The sequence below is a fragment of the Lepidochelys kempii genome, chromosome 1 (assembly GCF_965140265.1).
Source record: "Lepidochelys kempii isolate rLepKem1 chromosome 1, rLepKem1.hap2, whole genome shotgun sequence".
Lineage (NCBI taxonomy): Eukaryota > Metazoa > Chordata > Testudines > Cheloniidae > Lepidochelys > Lepidochelys kempii.
In genome coordinates, this window is record NC_133256.1 from 303,970,353 (window position 1) to 303,993,231 (window position 22,879).

At 41.5% G+C, this 22,879-nt stretch overlaps 1 protein-coding gene across 1 annotated transcript in view; it reads left to right on the top strand.

The window, feature by feature from the left end:
- The window catches only part of TES (testin LIM domain protein), a 41,935-nt gene extending 27,960 nt beyond the window's left edge, over positions 1 to 13,975 (top strand). Inside the window, exons 3-7 of the mRNA XM_073328141.1 lie at positions 1,072 to 1,324; positions 2,648 to 2,980; positions 6,239 to 6,454; positions 6,975 to 7,133; positions 12,519 to 13,975. Coding sequence (XP_073184242.1) covers positions 1,072 to 1,324; positions 2,648 to 2,980; positions 6,239 to 6,454; positions 6,975 to 7,133; positions 12,519 to 12,710 — 1,153 coding nt within the window. The 3' untranslated portion in view covers positions 12,711 to 13,975. The remainder of the gene's footprint in view (positions 1 to 1,071; positions 1,325 to 2,647; positions 2,981 to 6,238; positions 6,455 to 6,974; positions 7,134 to 12,518) is intronic.
- The last annotated feature ends 8,904 nt before the right edge of the window (positions 13,976 to 22,879 follow it).

Consider the following 22,879-nt stretch of genomic DNA (forward strand, 5'->3'; position numbering starts at 1 on the left):
TTCTCTTTCATACACTTTATCCAGCAATTTGCCTGCAACATCTGCTCTGTTGGGTGGACTGTATCCTGGTCTTAATGACTGAATCATGTTAATCAAGTGTGGGTTCTCAATCATACAGAAAGAGTTCGTTGCATAAACAAACTAGGCAATTTTTTCATCAATTACCTCTTTCTGTAATCTGCTGGTTCTTATCACAAATTTATCTATGGTTGTTTCTGGATGATGAAGATTTTTCTTTTTCTTTTTGCTACAGGTGATATACTGTGCTATGTGACATACATGATGTGACTGAAACACTATCATTGGCAGATAACTCTGAAACTGTAGAAAATGATGGTGATCTTGAAGGTGGATAGTCTTCAAAATCCTATATGGCAGGGATTGGCAACCTTTGGCACGCAGCCTGCCAGGGTAAGCCCCCTGGAGGGCCGGGCTGGTTTGTTTAGAGACGCCCAGTGGGAGCCGCAGGTTCAGCTGATCGCAGCTCCCTCTGGGCGTCCCTAAACCTCTGACTGCCAGAAGCTGTGACTGGATGACAGGGGAGGGATCACTCGATAAATTGCCCCGTTTCGTTCGTTCCCTCTGAAGCATCTGGCACTGGCCACGGTCAGAAGACAGGATGCTGGGCTAGATGGACCATTGGTCTAATCCAGTATGTCGATTCTTATGTTCTTTTCTTGTGGTAGCCACTTCAGATATAGATTTTGCATTTGTCCTCTTGAGTGAATATTGCAATATCTGACCTTGTTTTAAACCACTGTGGGTATGTGCAATAAAAGGGAAGTGTCAAAACTGGTAGAGAAATTACCACTTGAGGTTTATAAAGATAGGGTCTTTTAAGGGCAAAGAAGATTACTACAGGAATGATGGAAAACCTCTTTAATTTCAGAAGGGTCACCTAGTTTCTGCTCTATTCCTTTTTTAAAAACACAAAATTATTATAGGGATAGATCTACATTTTTGGAAGGCAGCAGATGTGCTTTCTTAGTGGTTCACTTTGATGCATGTAACTAATGTGAGATTCGGCCTGCAGTTAGGGTGCTAACTGCCTATATTCCTCCAAAATTATAGAAAAATATGTCGAAACTGCAAATGTGGCCAGGAAGAACATGATGTCCTCACAAGCAACGAGGAAGATCGTAAAGTGGGGAAGCTCTTTGAAGACACAAAATACACAACCCTTATTGCAAAGCTGAAAACTGATGGAATTCCCATGTATAAACGCAACGTAATGATACTGACTAATCCAGTGTCTGCCAAGAAGAATATATCCATCAATACTGTGACATATGAATGGGCTCCTCCTGTTCAGAATCAGACACTGGTAAGAAATGCAGAACTTACTTTCTGCTTAGTGATAACATTTAACTGGGGTGTGGGGCTTTTGGGTTTGTTTGTTTTTTTTTTTTTTTTTCTATTTTGGTGGTTGAAGGGGAGGCAGAGGGAATCCACAATAAGGGTCAGCATTTGTGGATCTTGTATAGGATCAAGTCCTTGTTTTTGATTTGATTGTATTTCTGATCCTTGTTTCATAGCTTTTAAAATTACCAGTTGCTTCAAAACCTGATTCTCTCCTCCTTTTTTCCCCCTCCACCTCTCAAATAAAAGTGTGCTGGTATTCAGCCTGTGGCCCTGATGTCTTCATATGGATTTCAGTAGGTTATAGTTTACTGCACGCTGTCTGTCTGTCTGTTTGAGGTTTTTACTTTGGAAGTGGTGGGGAAGAGGCCATGTTCTTATCTAATAGTTAGGATTAAACATTGCATTAGGCATATGCCTTTAGTAATGGCACTAAGAGAATTTACAAATGCCCAAATCTGTCCTTTCTAGAAGGACTGAATGAAATGGGATGTACTGTTTAAAAAAAAATACAATTTATGTCATTGTTTAAAGTAAGGGGAAGCACTCAATGCTGCACGTTTCTGTTACTGTATATGGTAAGAACAAGCTCAGTGTTGACCTCTAAAAGAAAAGCTTCTTTTAGTTTGTTAGCAGCTCAACCAGATGAGACACTTAGATAGCCTTCTGGGGATTTTTATTTTACTTTTTAACTTGAATTGTTGACTTTATGTACTGGAGTGCAATGTGATCCATAGCTGGAGATGCTCTCTTTGTGGCCTGCTTCTAACTATGATAGGATGCAGTATCTTTTTTTAGTGACTTTCTTAAAACTACATATGCTAAATCCTTCAGTACTTAACATTCATTTATCGATTTGTATTTTTAGTTTTGTACTTGCTTTCCTGAAACTATCTTCCTCTTTGCCACAATTATTTGTAATTGGTTCTGTGCCCTGGGCAAGCTGCCCAATGCTTTTTGGTTCAGTTTCTCCATCTGTAAAATACTTTGAAAACATTGTCAACATGTATGTAGAGTGCTATATAAATATTAAGCATTGTTGGATATTATTTACAGGAGTAAATACTATTTTTTTAACGTAGTTATAGGCTTGGAATCAAGCATGTCTTTCATGTTGGGCAGAAGTCAGTTAATCTACTGCATTCATCTAGATCTACTAAAATTTGGAAGCTTAATGTTTATATAGAAGATTTTGCTAGTGATTAATTCAACTGTTGTTGGTTTTAGCCACTTGTTTAAAAAGCTAGATTCCATAATTGGCATCTGATATCTAATTCTTCCGGTTTAGGCTAGACAGTATATGCAGATGCTTCCAAAAGAGAAACAGCCTGTGGCTGGCTCAGAAGGTGCTCAGTACAGGAAGAAACAGTTGGCTAAGCAGCTGCCTGCTCATGATCAGGATCCTTCGAAATGCCATGAGTTATCTCCTAATGAGGTGAAGCAGATGGAACAGTTTGTGAAGAAATACAAGAATGAGGCACTTGGTGTGGGAGATGTCAAGTTCCCTAGTGAGGTGGAAGCTAAAGCTACTGACAAGAATAATGCTAATGGTGACAGAAGCACCTCAGCACCTGTAGGAGCAATGGAGGACAAGTCATCAGGTCAAAAAGGATCCCAGTATGTAAGTATAAAGATAGCAGCAGGCAATATCAAAGGCTACAAGTAGACAGCTGTCAGATACCATGCAAACTACAATTTTAACCTACTGAGCTTGTACATTGAATGTATTTGAAATACATGACTCTTGGCAGTATTAAAAAAAAAAGTATACAGCAAATACCTCTAAGCTTCCTAACTATGTAGACTATCCTACCTTATTCTCATAAGTAATATAACAGTGTGGTTCTTAATGAAGTGATCATGGATGAGAATAGTGTTCTTTCTTTATGCTATAAACTAATCCCCTAAGGGGAAGGAATGCTCTTAGTAGTCTGTTCGTGCGTGCTCTCTCTCTCTTGCTGGGAAGGGAAGATTTTCTGAGGTAACTTAACTTGCTGATTTTTACCTAAAACTAAAGAAGAGCAAAAGATTATATATTCCTAATAAAGTAAGTTTCCTCACCAGACGGTGAAATTCATTGATATTTTGACTAGTCAAATTTTCATGTTGAGAACTACACTTTCTTTCTCTAGCATGGTCTTCAGTTCTATGCAGTGTTGAAGGAAAGCCATTAATTCCCAGTATTGGGGAGTAAATTTTTATTGTCTCAAGAAGGATCTGAATAAGATCTTAGTTGACAGTTCCACAAAAATGAAGCAAATAAGTACTACCTCTTGTGTTCCTTTATATTCTTATACAAGTATGTTTTAACCATACTTGCTTTGTTAGGATTAGAGATTACAAACTCTAGCTGTGTATATCTCGGATACCTGTGTATAAGCAATGCAGTTTAACTGGGGGTTAGACTGAACCACAGGTGACTTGTTACCAGAATTTAGGACTTCTTACTGATTGCCCCTCCTAGCCTTGCTATTGGGGTTCAAAGAGCAGATAGTGAAATTACTGGAATTCATATTATTCACATGAGCTATTTACAAGGAACTGCTACAACTGAATGAGTGTTTTTAGTAACTTTGGAATATCTCAGGAAAAAAAACATGGAATAATGCATGGATTGTATGGGGTTGTGTGGGGGAGGAATCTAACTTTAGAGTTCATTCTTTGTAAGTGTATCATAGGAGTTATTCCTAACATAGGGCTAGATTCTGTAGCATTTTGTCTAGTATATTCAAAGCTTTTAAACGAAGTGTGGACTGATGCAGTTAAGGAACTCTATCTGACCACCTCTGCAATTCTTATTCAACTGCTGCAGCAAACTAGATATTGGAAACTACTTTTTGAAATAAATAACAAGACTCCCATTGCAAGAAGGGCTGCTACTACCACATGTTAAAATAACATGCCCATGTGTAGCAAAACCCCTATTAACAGGCCATGGTGAAATTAAGCTATAATACAACAAGATGTGTCATGCAGTCAGAACCACCTTCTTGTGATACTGCAGCATCAATATCTTTCCTGTTACAAAATAAACTAATATTTTCTTAGAAGCACCCCCTTGTGCAAAGTGTGATGATAAACTGCTCTGGATTACACTGGATCAAGGGAAACGTAGCTCACAACCCCCTGTGGAGGAGCATTTACAGAAAATTCCCTGTTGCCAGTTCTCTCCCATTTAAATCTCCTAGGAGTGTGTAACCTAAAGCACCTCAGTGTAGCATGATTTGCCCAGGTAAGAAGGGGGCAAATAGGGACATTGTGGCCCATATACATTTGTGTGTTTCCAAACTGAATTTAAAAGGGGGTGGTTGGGACTCTCCCAATGCAGGTAAAAAATTGGTTTTATCAAGGTATCAGGGCACACTCAAATACATATTCATTAAAATGAACTTTTTGTTTTGCTATAAATAAGAAGCCTTGTAGAGCAGGGAGATTGGATAGTCAGGGTTCAGTGAGTCAAACTTTATCTATCTGGTGGAGGGAAAAAAAATCTTGTGTGAATAATACCCCTCTTTTTTTCCCACAAGGCTAGTGGGTTGCAGGGGAGATGGAGTACATGGAGGTCCTACTCTGGCTCACACTGAAACTAACTGGAGCCAGTGGGAAGTTTTCCTATGGGAACAGAAGCAGGCCTGAAGTAAGGATATGAGCCAAAAGAATATTTATTACTTCTAGTACTTACCCCTTCAGCAGTTTCACTGCCCCATTTTTTATTTATTTATTTAGGTTATTTGGACTCTCCCTTTTATGTACACTTCCTGGAAATATTTTATTTGAAAGGAGCAAAAAGCAGAATAGAATATTTTATTGACTTCAGTTGTGTGGGGGGGGGAAAAATGAAAGGAGCCAATCAGAATAGAGGGATCATAGTAGCTAGTCAGTGGAGAGTTTCATATTCACAGTATAGCTATTGGAGAGAGGAAAAGAGGCACACAATGAAATAAAACCAATCAGTGCAGGAAGTGCGTAAGTGATAAATAAACTGTATAGCATACACCATCTCTACACTCCAACTGGCGGACAAAACCACTTCAGTATAAATATAAATATTAGTAAAACAATATGCCTAGACTTCTTGGAACCTATTTGTAGTATGATTGTGTTTATACTTTTCTTTTCCTTCCCCCTGCCCAAAGATAGATAATTGGACAACAGCCATGAGTGGCTCAGAAGCAGAGGAGTGTAGGCTTAACACAAAGATTTTTGAAATAGGAACAGTATGTGCCTTCTGTTTAGCAGATACAGCCACTATTTTATAATCTTTTCAATACTAAAAAGTATATGACCTTATTCTTATTTCATGTGATCCAATTTTACTCCAGCAACTATTGGTTTCACTAGTTATTCCTCATTCTCATGAAGAGTTGGTCCACAGAATACTGGATTAGCTAATAGGATAATGGTCACTCATCTCTTGGGTGCTGTTCTTGACTCTGCACAGATTCATAGATTTCAAGGCCAGAAGGAACCACTGTGCTCATTTAGTCTAACCTCCTATATGATACAGCCCATAGAACTCCTGTAGTAACATGTACTAATTTACTTTCATACTGTTCCATGAACCATGTGAAATTTTCTGGTGGTCTCAGTTCAGTTCCAGTGGATAAATATACACATTGCAAAAACCACCATCCAATTAATCAGCATTGGTGCTATGCTGGCATAGCACTGATCTTCTTGTATTATTGCTTAATTAAACCTATTATTTGATCTGGGATAAAACTTACTAACGTTGACCTTGGGAGTAATTCCACCTCCTTAATTTTAAGCTAGGAAGTTAGGATTTATTGAAATACAAATTGTGGAGTTTTTTTTATAGATATTTTATATATCCTCATTTTATATCTAACTTGACTTAATTTGGATGGCTTCATTATAGTCCTGCTACCGCTGCAAATTAAACATGAAAGAAGGTGATCCAGCTGTTTATGCTGAGCGTGCTGGATATGACAAACTGTGGCACCCCGCTTGCTTTGTGTGCTGCACCTGTAATGAACTTCTGGTGGACATGATCTACTTCTGGAAGAATGGAAACCTATATTGTGGAAGACACTACTGTGACAGTGAGAAACCCCGATGTGCTGGATGTGATGAGGTAGGCAAAGCCCCCAGCCCCCCCCCGTACATATTTAGAATATAGGTGTTTTACTGCGAACCAGTCTTTCCTTCTGAAAGTAACTGAATATTAACAAAACAGTCCTATACAAAGGGATGAGTGATACATTTTAATCATCAATTAAATGAGAGCTGACTTATGTGGAATATAATGCAGTTAGCTAGGTCTTGTTTGTCTTTCTTGCTGAGGACGCTAGGTGGAGTGCCTTGCTAAATTACACAAATATCTTAATGCAAAATGCAGAGAGCAGACATATTAATGCCATTGGAATCTACTGCATTAACAGAGTCAGAGGGTATCTGAAACAAAGCCAAGCAAATGTAACTTTAAATGTGCATGGAATGTACATTTAAATGTGCATGAACAATCTGGATTCAGAAACAGTGTAATCAAATGTCCAATTTTTGGAAACCTGGCAACATGCCTTGTTAGTGGTATAAAGTTTCCTAGACAGAAATACTGTTCAAATCATACATTTGTGGTGTTTTTTCCCCCATAGCTGATATTCAGCAATGAATATACCCAGGCAGAGGGTCAAAACTGGCACCTGAAACACTTTTGCTGCTTTGATTGTGACTGCGTCTTGGCTGGGGAAATCTATGTCATGGTAAATGACAAGCCTGTCTGCAAACCATGCTACGTGAAGAACCATGCTGTGGTAAGATACTTGAAGTTATCTTGATTTGTAGAAATGAGAGTGACAACTTTTGATGGTACAGTATACAATCACATTCTCATCCATATTATCTAAGGTATGAATTGTTTCAATTTGGGTCAAAGTCCATCAGTTGTCTTCTACTTTCTCTTGATACCGAAATAATTTTCTAATTCGTGTATATATAGAAGCTGTTTAAAAGAATGCAATCTGTTAACCAACTAGGCAACTTACAGAGCATTTAGTATGTAAACTTGGACTAAGACTACCTAGAAACTGAAAGATCTGAAAATGGGTTAATGATGATTTTGTGTGTGAGGTAATATCTTTTACTGGACCAGCTTCTTTTGGTGAGAGACAAAAGCTTTCAAGCTTACAAAGAGCTCTTCTTCAGGTCTGGGAAATGTATTTAGCTTTGACACCTAGTACATTTCCCAGATCTGAAGAAGAGTCCTTTGTAAGCTCAGAAGCTTGTGTCTCTCTCGCCAACAGAAGTTGGTCCAGTAAAACATATTATCTCCCCCACCTTGTCTCTCTAATATCCTAGGACCAACACCGCTACAACAACACTGTATACAATAATGACGACTTGTGTAACTTACCAGGCTAGCAGGATGGTTTTAAGATATAGGAGACATTAAGTCATTTTGCTAACATAAACCACAGCTACCGCCATTTTCACACTGTCAGTTTCATCACCACACCATCAGTGGTTTTTATATCTCAGATGTCACCACTACCTTTCAAGTATTACTAATTACTCACAAAGTAATAGTGCAGATTATCATAAAGTAGGAAGTGAGTGTGGTCTGGTGGGAAGAACAAGAGAGTTGGGATTTTGACTCCCACTTTCTAATTCTGTCAGTATCTGTAATGTTGCATGTTAGTTAACCTCTGTGTACCCATCTATTAAATGACTAGAACATCTGTTGTAGGTATTTTGATGATTGATGAAATCCACACAGGAAAAGCTATAAGCATTAATAATGCTTTTCATTCATGTTTTCTTCTTGGCTTTTTTTTCCAGGGGTGAAAGTAAGATAAATTACTTACTGGTATGGGGGCCCGGCCTTGGGGGGAAGGGGCGGGACTGGGGGGGGTCAGCCTCCCCCAGCCAGCCCTTCCATGCTGCCTGGCCTACACCGTCTGGGGCTCCAGTGGCAATTTTAAAGGGCCCAGGGCTCTGGCTGCCGCCATGGTAGCAGTAGCCCTTTTAAATCACCAGGCCCTGGGGCAGATGCTCCTTTTGCCCCCCAACCCCTTTGGCGGCCCTGGGGGCGGGGGGCAGTGACACAGCGCTTAAACATTGGCTGTGTATGGGCCGGTACCGGTGGACACTTCTTACCGGCCCATATCGGCCTACTTAGGTCTGCTATAGACCTAGTCCTGCAATCACTGAAGTGAATAACAGTTTCTATTGAGGGCAAGAACAGCTCCTAAATTTATGTATGGGCAAAAAAAGTTACAAGATTTCTCTATATAGTACCAAGAATTTAAAATGTCTTTTCTACATCATTTCTGAATTGCCTTGGAGCTTAAGGATTTACTTTCAGCTCCTTGAATACAGTGTCTAGGCATAATACGATCGCGCGTGTGTGTGGGGGGGGGGCACTACAGCAGAACCTCAGAGTTACAAACACCTTGGGAATGGAGGTTGTTCATAACTGAAATGTTTGTAACTCTGAACATTCAAAAGTTTACAACTGAACATTGGCTCAATACAGCTTTGAAACTTTACTATGCCGAAGAAAAATGCTGCTTTTAACCATCTTAATTTAAATGAAACAAGCACAGTTTCCTTACCTTGTCAAATCTTTTTTAAAATTTTCCCTTTAATTTTGTTAGCAGATTACATTTAACACAGTACTGCACTGTATTCCCCCCCTTCCCCACCCTTTTGTGTCTGTGTCTGAGTGTCTGTCTGCTGCTGCCTGATTGTGTACTTCCGGTTCCAAACGAGATGTGTGGTTGACTGACAGGTCAGTTCATAACTGAGGTTCTACTGTACGTAAAAGTAAGAACACAATGGCAGTTACAGCTCTGGGAAACGATTTTTATGGATGTGACGTGTGTGCTGCTTCAGAAGTTTATATAATATAATCCCAGTACTTCTCAGTTCAGATTTTTTAATTTGTGGTGTTTCTCCTGCTATCTGAGATGCTTCCTTCGAAACACACTGTCCTCCTTCTTCTCAGTCTGACCATTGTCCTTGTAGCTTAAATGAACTGACCTGAAACCTGTCTTTCCATTTTCATAACATTGTTTTAATTGAATGTTGCATAACTCCAAAAGGCCTGTACTTCAGGTTTGGTTACTTAACGGTTAAGTCTGAGGAGAATGCATAGTTTAGTAGCTAAAGCACAGCCATTATGGTGTGGTGGTGTGAGGCTCAGTTCATGAATGGCTGACTGTAAATCACTTTAAGATTCTTGGAAACAATATATCGTAGAAATAAACTACAAAACAGTTCGACTGATAAGAGTCCGGCTTCCTCTGGTGGTGCATCCATAGCTGTTGCATCACTTGGGAAAGGAAATATAAAATCAGAGTGCTGTTCTTCCTTTGGAACAGTGCCAACAACATTCAGCATTTTGGTCCTTGAATAGTCTTAACTAACTTTGCAACAACAACAATGCCTGCAGGCCAGGTCTGGGCACAATATAACTGTGAACTGAAGCAAGCTCTTCAAAGAAGACTTTTGAGCTTGAATCTCCTTGGTCAGACTGTCACCTCAACTGCAACTGTACAACTCCCTGTATACAGGCCCCTAAAGGGTGTGTCTACACTACATTTTTAAAACCCACAACAGCTTCTGCTACATGCTAAAAACAGTTGTGTAGACACTCTGGCTCTGAAGCCGAGGGAGGAAGGTGGGTATCAGAGTCTGAGCTCCAGCCTGAGCCTGAAGATCTAAACAGTTGTCATTAGTGCCATAGCACAAGCCCAAGTCTGTAAACCCGAGCTCTGAGAGTCACTGCTGCGGGTTTTAAAAAGCCGTATAGACATACCCTAAGATCTTCATGAATCTGCAGATTCAATCCACGCCTCAGATTTCATCCACCTGAAAAGTGGTTTAAAACAGATTAGAGGGTGGATAATGTTGGAGTAGTTTTGTGAGGTTAAAAAAACCTAGCACTAGAGGGCCTAATCAAAAAAGTAGGGGTGGGGGCATGAGCTTGTGTATGTTAGTTACTCAAGAGTTTTGCTACCATTTTTTTTAACTTCAACATTTAAATTATCTATCCAGAAACTTTTGCCTTTTCCTGCTAGTTTGTGCATGTTGATTTGTCAAATGTTGACCTGACTCTCTCCTCTTCTTTTGGGCTGGCCAAATTAGCAAAGTTTTTATTTCAGCCTGCTTCTGTCTTATATTTTGCAGTGTTACATAGATCCAGATATTTAGAATTAGCATCATAGGGAACCTTATTCTGTGGACTGTTGTATGTCCAATAACAATAGTTAAGACAAACAGTCCACTTGGGGATTCCATATGGTGAGAGAGTGAGTATGCGTGTAATAGAATTTTAAAAACAAATCTTCATTGTGCGTACTGGAGTGAAAATGCTCATTTAAGAATGCAACTAAAATATTTTGAGAGAATATTTTTAATGGGCATTTTAAATCAGTGTATACAATGAAAATAAAATATCCCTTTAAATTCTGAAAACCTGTTAGTCATGGTGTGGCTTTAAGACCGTAACTGACCATCCAAACCTGGACCTTATCTTTTGGAAATGTTACCATAATACCGTTACCGTAATACCATTCACCATAATACGTGGTTATAATGGGAGTCTTACCAGAGTAAGGATTTCAGGACTGGTTTGTGATACAGGCCAAAGAGTTATAGTGTATTACGGTGAAAAGCAAATTAATCTACTCCAAAGTAGTCTTTGCAGTTCCTATTACTTTAAAGGCTGCACAATGCTACCAGAGGGATGAGAGGAGGTGTGGAATTGCACAAGAAACTTAGGGCCATAATCCCAGTAGGGAAGAGGGGTGTGGTAGTAAGACAAATATTAGGTTGCTCACAAGTGTGACAGTTGAGGGCAACTGCAATCATATTGCTCCTCTATGGTCCATCAAGGGCATCTGCTCTCAGGTTTCCAGCTCCCCAGCCGTCACCTCTCTTGGGCCGAGACACATGTCTCTCTCCCTACTGACCTGGGTATTTCCAGGCTGCTGGGTCCTGCCTTCATTGTATGAGTTCCCCAGCAGGTCAGATTGCCTAGGCAGCCCTGCTTTGCCTTCTCCTCAGAGGCTATAAACAGCATAATTGCCCCCAGTTAAGTTACTGCACAGCCCTTTCTAAGCAAGCACATTTATTCTTAAGGTGAAAGAACCTACACATACTAATAAGCTTACCAAAGCTCACTCCAATTCCAACAAGGGGTCTGGCAGATGAAACATCCTTAAACCCCATACAGGGGGTGTTCTGTGGTCACAAGTTCATAACACCTTTTTGCTCTGACCAAGAATGTTCATGAATCTAAAAATCCTTTATACAGTTTGGGATTCTGATTTGTTCTCATGTAACAGGTGATCAGCTGACAAAGGCCCCCTCCTCAGGACAGGGTTTCCAAAGGCTGAGTTCTTGTATAACTGGAGAGGGTACATTGTTTCAGACAGTTCTCTGAAGCTCCTAACACTTTCCAGAGTTTACATTAGTCAGGTCTCCCTCCACAGACCTTACATAAAATTCCACAATAATACAAACACATTTGCATTTGTAATACAATGAACTCCTAAGATACTTAAACTTAATTCAGTAAGGTTTGTCCAGAATACTTCAGGAGATTGCCATATCTGTCACAACAGAAGCTACTGACCATACTGAATTGTGTTACAGAAATCAGTGGATGAAAAATGCAAGTAATTGCAGAGGTCAGTGATGGTGTAAGGTAACTTCCCCTACGGTGGCTATGTAATTCATCAGGTCTGTCAATGCTGTGTTGTCAGTGGCAAGCTGTTCCAAAAAATGACACTGACCCTGGACATGGCATTTAATATGGTGCTGTATAAAACATGTAGCACAATGAGGACTTGTCCTGGTTGGCGCCTCAAGTCACCATCGCTATATAAATGTTTTAAGGTTAGGCTCTATTGCAATGGGTTCTTTGATTCATTGTTTTGTTTCAATTTTTAAACACTAGTGCCTGCTCATTTGCTTATTTTTTAATATGTACGCTGACTACTTGAAACCATCTGATAGCTGAATTAGGCTTTAAAGCTTCCTTTTGGCCCAGAAGAGTTCTTACAGTATTTATTCCCTTTTGTGCATCGGTCATTCGCAGCTAGTAATTCCTATTGCCTTCCATGAGTTCTACCCTTTCCACAAATTGGAGAGAGAATGTGTTTTATAATTTGATTGCTGTTTTCACTCATCAGGTCTGCCAAGGCTGCCATAATGCTATTGATCCAGAAGTTCAGCGTGTAACCTACAACAACTTCAACTGGCATGCCACAACAGAGTGCTTCCTGTGTTCCTGTTGTAGCAAGAGTCTAATTGGCCAGAAATTCATGCCAATAGAAGGAATGGTCTTCTGCTCAGTAGAATGTAAGAAAAAAATGATGTCTTAAGAGTGGTATGTGTACATGAAATGAAGTATCACCATGTTTCAAAGTCATTGCATTTCTACTGTAAAATGTAATATCTGGGCATTTAAAAATTGGCCTATTCCCAAAGACTCTGAATGAATAACCAAGAAACTTGCTCTGTAACTTGCTTTCTTTAACTATAAGTAATACTTTGTGAAAGTTTCATATTTCTCTATTCTTTATGGTATTGCTTTTGAGCACTTAATGCTAACTTTTTCATATCCCAGATATGTAGAAAAATGTGATGTGAGCTACATACCTTAACAGCTGTCTTCACCAAGAAGACTTTCCTCCTCTCGTACAATGTAGGATTTAGAACTAACAGATCATATTTCCTGGGTGTGGCTGTCTTTGTGAATGATACATACAGGTTTCTCGCTTCAGTTAGGGCAGTAAATTAACAGTTTTTAAAGCATTCCTGCTTTCATCAAGCACTTGGCTAAAGCCACACATTTTGTCTAAAACAAAAATGCACCCAGATTTATAGAACTCAATAAAAGTGGAATGCAATGTGTCACTTAATCCTCTTAATTTACTTTCCCTGAAAACAACTTAACTTTTTAGTAGGTGTACATGAAAATTAAACAAAACTGTTGTCAAGCTGGAATATATGAGTGAGGCTTCATTCTGCTAGTTCAAAAAGATTAGGCCAGTCTGATTATTGGAGGAGGAGAAAGGATATGCCCAAAAAGAATTTTAAACTGGCTTTTCCGGTATTTATGAATGCCCTCTTCCAAACTTGTGCAGTTTATCAAGGGGCATGGCACAGAATGACACCTCTATTTCATTCTGAGAATCTGGCATTTTACGAAAGGTGAAGGACTTTACATTTTAAGTGATCTGAATTTTTATCCAGAAGTTAATGGGATATGTTGTAAATTCTGAGCGGAAGCAGAAACAAAATGGATAGTTCTCACAAGACCCTTTCAGTATTTGTATTTGAACAAAAACTTTACAGTTGTATACTAACTTTTCTTACTCTGGAACTCAAAATGGATTTAAATATTGTGATTATTTTGGGGAGAGATCTGATTCTGGGGGGAGGGGGACTGAAATTTAAATTTGTTTGTTTTCTAAGAATAACAGTTGTATGCTGAAATGTCTTAATCTGTGTAATACAGGTGCCAAACATGAATGAGAGAGATGTTGGCTTTGTAAAGAACTATGCAAATTTCAAATTCAGCTCTTTAAGAATTACACGTCTATGTATGTACCTTAATGCTCACAAATAAAAAAGCTTTGCTGAACTTAAGTTGCATAATTTTTATTCCACTCTTTTAATTTATGTAAATATGCCTTTACTGCAGTAGGGGGAGTTAACTTCAAGGACAAAAAATAGTCTTTGGGTAACTATTTTAAGCTTCACGCTGTTCTGAAGACCATACTTGTTGGTGTTGTCTTTGTATGCACTTTAGAATACAGAAGGGAAAGGTCTGTTCAAACTCTGTAGTGATCATGATCTTGATATGAATTTATACAATTTTGTTCAAATACCACTAGTTCCAATTTTGTATCAAAGGTCTTGTGTTTAAGGCACAGGAGTGGGAGCCCTGTGGGATAGGACTTCTCTCAGCTTGTCTGCTGAATGAGAATGATATGCTAGAACAGCACAAAAGCATTGAGGCCTTTGTAAAGTGCTTTGAGAGCCTATGAGTGTGCTGCAAAATAATACCATTGAAATTACATGAACAAGAACCAATTTAGTATTACAAGTCTAGCAGGACACAAACATATGTTCCCTGGACCCTTTATGGAAAATTGTACCACCTTCTTGGGCTTGGGACATCCTAATGGCCAGGAGGACATACCTAAAGTGCATGTCCCTGAACCTGTACCACCATGGACTGTGATCTTGTAAGCTAAACAGGTTCAGGCTGTCAGTAGCTAGATGGGAGACATCCAAGGAAAACAAATGTGCTATAGGAAGTGCTGAAGGTGATTCCATGAATAACTCTTTGAATTAGTACTTAACCAAAGACCTGTCATGCTGCTGGAGGTGCCATCTGTTGAATGAGAATAAAACAAGGTCCCAATCGCTTCTAATGATGTAACTGCTGCTTTTTTTGCAAGTGGTGGGTGAATCTGCTGTGATGTCGGACCAAATTCCATTCTAGTAATAGCATGTGATCTCCCTAAACGATCCTTTAATTGGCCAAGATGTTCACTTTCTGTCCTTCAGCTGTCATGTGATTTTGCTGTTCCCAGGTTAATGGCAACATTCAGACGTCCCAGAGGGGCTGGGTGTAGTGATTAAGTGATACGGTTTCAGACCTTGAGGCTTATAGATGGCACTGTGTGTGGGTTTTAGGCAAAACTGCCAAACTGAGGCAATGCACATTCATCTTCATGAGTGACTAACAGTTGTTAATGAAATTGGTCAAGCTGAAGCCAGTGTTTTTGTAGTAACGAGCTCACTGCTTTCTCAAGCATGCCAGCCTGGCTCTCTTCTCCAGCTAGCCTAAAGACATGCTGCTCTCTGACTAATCTACTTCCTCTCTCTGCTTCATGCTCCTGGGATGCCCATGCCCGCCTGGGTCCCAGGTGCTTCCAAAGCAAAAGTTGATCTACCTACCTGTTAACAATTTGGGTGTGTCTGCGCAGCCAAGAAAAATCCACAGCTGGCCTGTGCCAGCTGACTCGGGCTCAGGCTGCAGGGCTGTTTTCTTTGCTGTGTAGACTTCCGGGCTCGGCCTGGAGCCCAGGCTTTAGAACCCTGCAGGGTGGGAGGGTCCCAGAGCTCGGCTCCAGCTTGAGCTCAGAAGTCTACACAGCAATGAAAAGAGCCCCACAGCATGAACCCCACAAGCTATGCTGTGTAGGCATACCTTTTGTTGTATTCAGGGCTGACTTAAGCTAAGCTGAGGCTCCACTCCTGCATTGGGACCCTTCCCCTTCACTATAGCTATGCACCCACGCACTGTGACCCAACCCCTGCCCCGTCCCCAGGGACAAAGACCCTAGCCTAGTTGTTTGTACCTTCATTGCCTCTCAGCGGGACTACAGCAATTTGATATACCTGGGCATGAAGCTTCCAGCACTTAGGAAACTCCAACTAGTAGAAAATATTGCAGTTTATCCCATCAGCAACACAGGCTACCATGAGCACATCCCACCACACTTTGCATTGACTTCTGATAGACTTTTGAAATCCAGTTCAAGGTCTTGGCCTTTACCTTCAAGGCACTCCATGGCCTGGGTCTAGGATACCAAAAACAGTCAAGCTCTGGGATGAAGACCACCACGGTCAACAGCTTCACTCTCAACCGTAAGAGTCAAGCTTGTCTGTACAGGAGCTAGAGCCTTCTCAGGAATGGTCTGAGCCTGGAATGAACTCACCCCAAGCCCAGGGGCCGTCACAAACCTTGCCACTTTCTGCTCCAAATGCAAGACACAGTTCTTTAACCTTACCTTCTCTGTTATACCTGGTGCTATGTGTCTTTATATCGATCTAATGCATTTAAAAAATAAACATAACCCCCTGACGACAAAACGACACTTCACTGTGCATGCTTCTCCCTGGGGGGAGAGGATGAGAGAACGAACAACACGTGGCAGATGTGTAGTCACAGTGCTTCGTGCCGTGATGAAGGCGCTCAGAGACTACAGCGATGTGTGGTGCAAAAACCTATATAAAAATACAAGGCCGTATCAGGAGTCACCTGCAGAGAGCCATCCGCTGGGTTGGTGGAGACAGGGTGGCCTCTCCCTTTCTCGAACCAGCATGTTCAGGCAACCTGGGATCTGTCCTGGAAGACAGAAGATTTGGGCTCAGTCCAGCTCCCTGTATGTGATTGTCCCTGCAGACACTACCCCAGCTGAGTCATGCTGGTGTGGCACCAATGAGGGCTCCATGCAGAGTTCTCCACTGTGATGATAGTGGTGGGGCCCTGAGAGCAGTGGGTTTGATAGCAACCCAATAAAATACATCCAAGGCTAGGTTAAGCCACGTACTATCAAATAACTATTTTAAATAATGAAGCCATCTGGTTTACTAGTTAACAATGCCACATCACTCTGGCCTTGATTTTGCCATCCTCACCCCACAGTCATAAGTAATTACATGAGCAGCCCCATGGGTGGGGGAGTTAAGTGTGTACCACTTGGTGGCTTCCTGCGCAAGAGCACACCTTACAGGGAACTTAGTTCTAGATCCTAGTATTTGTATCTTAAATCCCTTATTTAAAAACAAAATGAAAATCCTAGCCTGTTCCAACTCAATCTTCCAGAACACTACAGCAGCATTACTGCAAACTGAAGCCTTTGGATCCTTATGGTGGAGTACTTTTTTTAAGAGCTAAGGAATGAGGTGACAGCATGGTTTTAGTAGATTAAGCCAGTGGTTCTCAACCAGGGGCCCACATATCCTTGGGGCCATGCAGAGGTCTTCCAGGGGGTACATCAACTCATCTAGATATTTGCCTAGTTTTATAACTGGCTACAAAAAAAGCACTAGCAAAGTCAGTACAAACTAAAATTTTATACAGACAAAATTAGAAAGCAAGCAGTTTTTCGGTAATAGTGTGCTGTTACACACTTGTATTTTTATGTCCGATTTTGTAAGCAAGTCGTTTTTAAGTGAGATTAAAGTTGGGGTATGCAAGACAGATCAGACTCCTGAAAGGGGTACAGTAATCTGGAAAGGTTGAGAACCACTAGACTAAGCAGTGTGACTGGAAACCAGAACTTCTAAACTCTAATCCCACATCCCCCTTCACTTCCTGTGCTAAACCCCTTAAACTCCCTGTTCCTCAGTTTAGCCCTGTGTAAAATGGGCATGATAAATACATTACCTCATTGTAATGATTTGAGGCTTGATTCACTAAAACCTGTAAAGCTTTTTAGAAATATACAACATTGTAGAAGTACAAAGAATTATTACTATTATTAAATAGGGCCTCAGTCCTCTTTTATATGTTATTACCTTCATTTTGGCATTCCTGTACAGAACCACAAAACAGAATCTGACGTTTTTGTTTATAAAGCCTTGTAATCATTCCGTGGAGTTAAAGAAGTTTGGCAGTGATCTGGAAACTTAAGAGGTAATGAAAGGTTACCAGCAGGAATGCAGAGCTGCCTTGTATGGTGGTAGAGCATAGAACCAGTACATTCTTCAATAGTACAGTACAACTCTTGTCTTTGGGGTGGGCCTTGATTGTGTAGCTCAGACTGCATTTGAAATGCTCTGTGGTGTAAACATTCTAACAACACAGAGGTTCTCTTAAACATCTGTAAATAGGCCAGCAATTTTGAGGAACCGGGTGGAGTCTGGGGAAGGAGAAAGAAGGAAAGCTTATTTTGTTCTGATAGTTGTAGAATTCACTGCCCTAAGCTCAGTTCTGCTCTTAATGTAAGCTCTTTAAACGTGCCTTCAGGCACAATTATAAAATGTGCACTTGAACAAACTTGGAATGCACACTGTGTTCCAGAGTGGTACAGGGTCACGCCACGTGCAAACCTTTCCAAAACTGGTATCCTAAACAGCTGGTGATTTATTACCACTCAGCAAGGAGGGTTTCTATAGTAATCGCATTGTGAGTGTGTTGGTGGAATTACTTTTTTAACTGGATTCTGCTTATAGTGGAGGGGGGAGGAAAAAAATCTTGTAGAGCAGTATTTCCCAAACAGAGGGTCCTGACCAGACTCTAGATAGGTCGATGGCCCAGTGTAGCGGGGAGGTCCCAGAGGGAGGGGTGGGGGTTGGAGAGCAAGCACACCCTACACTCAACCCACAGTGGTGGCTCCAGTCCTGCAGGGCTAGGCCTGGCTTCCTGGTCCAGGAGTTGTGACCTGTGCATGGGGTGATGGAGGGTCAGCCAGGCCAAACCGGAGTGGAACTGTGACCCTGTGTGCTAGGTTGTAATGCCCCTTGCTCACATTTAGGCTGGCCTCCCCTTTGTCATGTCTAGGCGGCAACTCCTGGAGCAGGGAGGTAGGCCCATCCCCCAAAAAACAAAAATGCCGCTGATGAACGACTGCAAAAGTCTGGGAACCATTGCTGTAGCATATAACCTAATAATGCTTTTACTAAAAGCTTGTCTACACTTACCCGGGGGATTGACGAGTGGCAATCGATGCATCAGTGGTCGATTTAGCGGGTCTAGTGCAGACCCGCTAAATCGACCGCATATCGCTCTCCTGTAAACCCCTGTACTCAGATCGAGAAGAGTAGGGGGAGTCGACAGGAGAGCATCTCCCGTCGACATCACGTAGTGTGGACCCCGTGGTAAGTAGATCTAAGCTACGTCGGTTTGAGTTACGCTATTCACGTAACTCAAATTCCGTAGCTTAGATCGAATTTCCCCTGTAGTGTAGACTAGTGACCTAGACAAATTGGAGGATTGGGCCAAAAGAAACCTGATGAGGTTAAACAAGGACAAGTACAAAGTTCTGCACTTAGGAAGGAAGAATCCCACGCACTGCTACAGGCTGGGGACCGACTGGATAAGCAGTGGTTCTGCAGAAAAGGATCTGGGGATTACAGAGGACGAGAAGCTGGATATGAGTCAGCAGTGTGCCCTTGTTGCCAAGAAGGCCAACAGCATACTGGGCTGTATTAGTAAGAGCACTGCCAGTAAATCGAAGGAAGTGATTATTCCCTTCTATTCAGCACTAGTGAGGCCACACCTGGAGTATTGCGTCCGGTTTTGGGCCCCCCCCACTACAGAAGGGATGTGGACAAAGTGGAGAGAGTCCAGCGGAGGGCAATGAAAATTATTAGGGGGCTGGTGCACATGACTGACAAGGAGAGGCTGAGGGAACTGGGGTTATTTAGTCTGCAGAAGAGAAGAGCGAGAGGGGACTTGAAAGTAGCCTTCAGTTACCTGAAGGGGGAGTTCCAAAGAGAATGGAGCTAGGCTGTTCTCAGTGGTATCACATGACAGAACAAGGTGCAATGGTCTCAAGTTGCAATGGAGGTGGTCTAAGTTGGATATTAGGAAAAACTATTTCACTAGGAGGGTGGTGAAGCACTAGAATGGTTTACATAGGGAGGTGGTGGAAACTCCATCCTTACAGGTTTTTAAGGCCTGGCTTGACAAAGCCTTGGCTGGGATGATTTAGTTGGTGTTGGTCCTGCTTTGAGTAGGGGCTTGGACTAGATGATGTCCTGAGGTTTCTTCCAACCCTAATATTCTTTGAAGGCCTAAGTTTGGTCATCAACCAAAAAGTAAGTTCAGTGGTAGTGCATGAGGTATAGAAAGGATAGGATTTTAAAAAAAACCTCAGGCATACTTATATTGCAAGCGACTACAGCAATAAACTTCGAGTCATATCAGACGTGCTTATGTTGGCATAACAGGCTAATTGGTCACTTAAAGAATTAGTGGTATGAGCACAGGACTGGGAACCAGATACTCTTTGGCTCTGTCATTAACCCCTTTCATCACTACCCACCTTAGAAAACCTTTCTGCTTTAGCGTCCCCATTTTAAAAATAGGGATGACAACACTTAACAGAATCTTCTGGAATTAATTGACATTTGTAAAATGCTTTAAAGATGAAGCGTTGGGTATTATTTCATTTTTTCATATCGGCAGAGTGTGTACTAATACCTATCATTAAAGCTGCCCAAACATTTTCATTATGGAGGATCATTTTCAGATGTTAGAGTAACAGCCGTATTAGTCTGTATTCGTAAAAAGAAAAGGAGTACTTGTGGCACCCTAGAGACTAACCAATTTATTTGAGCATAAGCTTTCGTGAGCTACAGCTCACTTCATCGGATGCATACTGTGGAAAGTGTAGAAGATCTTTTTATACACACAAAGCATGAAAAAATACCTCCCCCCACCCCACTCTCCTGCTGGTAATAACTTATCTAAAGTGATCACTCTCCTTGCAATGTGTATGATAATCAAGTTGGGCCATTTCCAGCACAAATCCAAGTTCTCACCCCCCCACCCCACACACACACAAACCCACTCTCCTGCTGGTAATAGGTTATCTAAAGTGATCACTCTCCTTACAATGTGTATGATAATCAAGGTGGGCCATTTCCAGCACAAATCCAGGGTTTAACAAGAACGTCTGAGGGGCGGGGGGGGGGGGTAGGAAAAAACAAGGGGAAATAGGTTACCTTGCATAATGACTTAGCCACTCCCAGTCTCTATTCAAGCCTAAGTTAATTGTATCCAATTTGCAAATTAATTCCAATTCAACAGTTTCTCGCTGGAGTCTGGATTTGAAGTTTTTTTGTTGTAATATCGCAACTTTCATGTCTGTAATCGTGTGACCAGAGAGATTGAAGTGTTCTCCGACTGGTTTATGAATGTTATATAAATTGTGTCCATTTATTCTTTTACGTAGAGACTGTCCAGTTTGACCAATGTACATGGCAGAGGGGTATTGCTGGCACATGATGGCATATATTACATTGGTGGATGTGCAGGTGAACGAGCCTCTGATAGTTTGGCTGATGTTATTAGCCCCTGTGATGGTGTCCCCTGAATAGATATGTGGGCACAGTTGGCAACGGGCCTTGTTGCAAGGATAGGTTCCTGGGTTAGTGGTTCTGTTGTGTGGTATGTGGTTGCCTGTGAGTATTTGCTTCAGGTTGGGAGGCTGTCTGTAGGCAAGGACTGGCCTGTCTCCCAAGATTTGTGAGAGTGTTGGGTCATCCTTCAGGATAGGTTGTAGATCCTTAATAACGCGTTGGAGGGGTTTGTAATTTCAGAGATATCCCTATGTGCCTTTTTAGTGCTCTGAGAAGATTCAGTACTGAGATTTAGCTGAGTTATGAAGGGTTAAAAATGTACTTCATGCATGTCAACTATATTTGTTTTACAATAACCTAAGGACATACCAATATTCCACTGGCACAGCACATGTGCGCATAGATCAGTGGAATGGAAACTTCAGATGAATAAGATCTCTCAGTATTTCACCAGATTTGTACGTGTGCTTGTGATATAGAGGGGTCTGTTGGAGGGTGAAGATGTCCAAAGGAAAACAGCCTTTTTCTAAATGGCGCTGCATGTGGAAGGTAGCAGGCCTCCACCCGATCCTACCTTCTTTCAATCAATGCATGTATATGGATGGAGGCAGGGGTGAGAAGAAACTCTGCTTCACTACACACAATATGTAGGGTGGATACAAAGGTCTAAGAAAGTGTGCTACCTCCTCCTATCAAATATTTAAAGGTGCATAAAGAAGGAATAGAAAACCCTTCCCTCACTGAGTATGCATATGTTCTTGTATAGGGCAGAGGGATCTTCTGTTTTCTAGAAAATAACTGCGCATCATGGAATCTGTCTTCATTTTGTTGTTTGTTTTTTTAAAAACCTAGGAAATTCCACACACAAACCTAAATTAAGAGTGACGTGCTCAAAAGTCAGGCAACAACAAAGTTGCATTCACCTGCGCAAGACAAAATCGTAGAGAAAATGAAAGTGAAATTAATTTAAATTTTTGTCCAATTTTCTTGTCATCTTAAAAACCTAGAGTGGCCACCATAGGTGCCGACTTCCTCTCAGCCTACACCCCACCCCCTGCCCCAGGACTGCTCCAACTCCATCCCTTCCTCCAAACCCTGCCCTGCCTCTTCCCTGCCTCCTTCCCCGAGTGCGCCCCATTCCCATTCGTTCCCCTCGCTCCCAACGCCTCCTGCATGCCACTGAACAGCTGTTCTGCAGCGTGCAGGAGGTGCTGGGAGCAAGGGGGAGGAGTTGCCCAGCGGGAGGGAGGTGCTGTGGGAAGGGACTAATTTTTTTCCATGGGTGCTCCATGGAGTTGGCGCCTATGGTGGCCACATATCTGGAGGGCACCAGGAAGTCTGGGATATGGTTGGTTGGATGCAGGCCTGTGTACTGCATGTGGACACTCGTGCCCCAGGTTGGGGGATCAGGGTCAAAAATTCTCAATGGGGACTCAGCAATCAGTGTAGACGCTGAAACACAGGGTTGGTTCACTCAAGTTCCACTAACCCTGGGCTTACATTGCAGTGTAGACATACCCTAAGACAGTTTCTTTATTCCTTCTTCAGCCCACTTCTCCCTATAGGCAGAACCCATTGATTTGACTGATATACAGTTACTGTGGCACTGTAGCCTGCAGACTGTAAAGCAGTGTTTTACCTAACATGTAAATACGTTAGCATGTAACATGATCTTCAAAATCTGAAGTGTTTTCTTCACTTTATTTTGATTATATCTGTA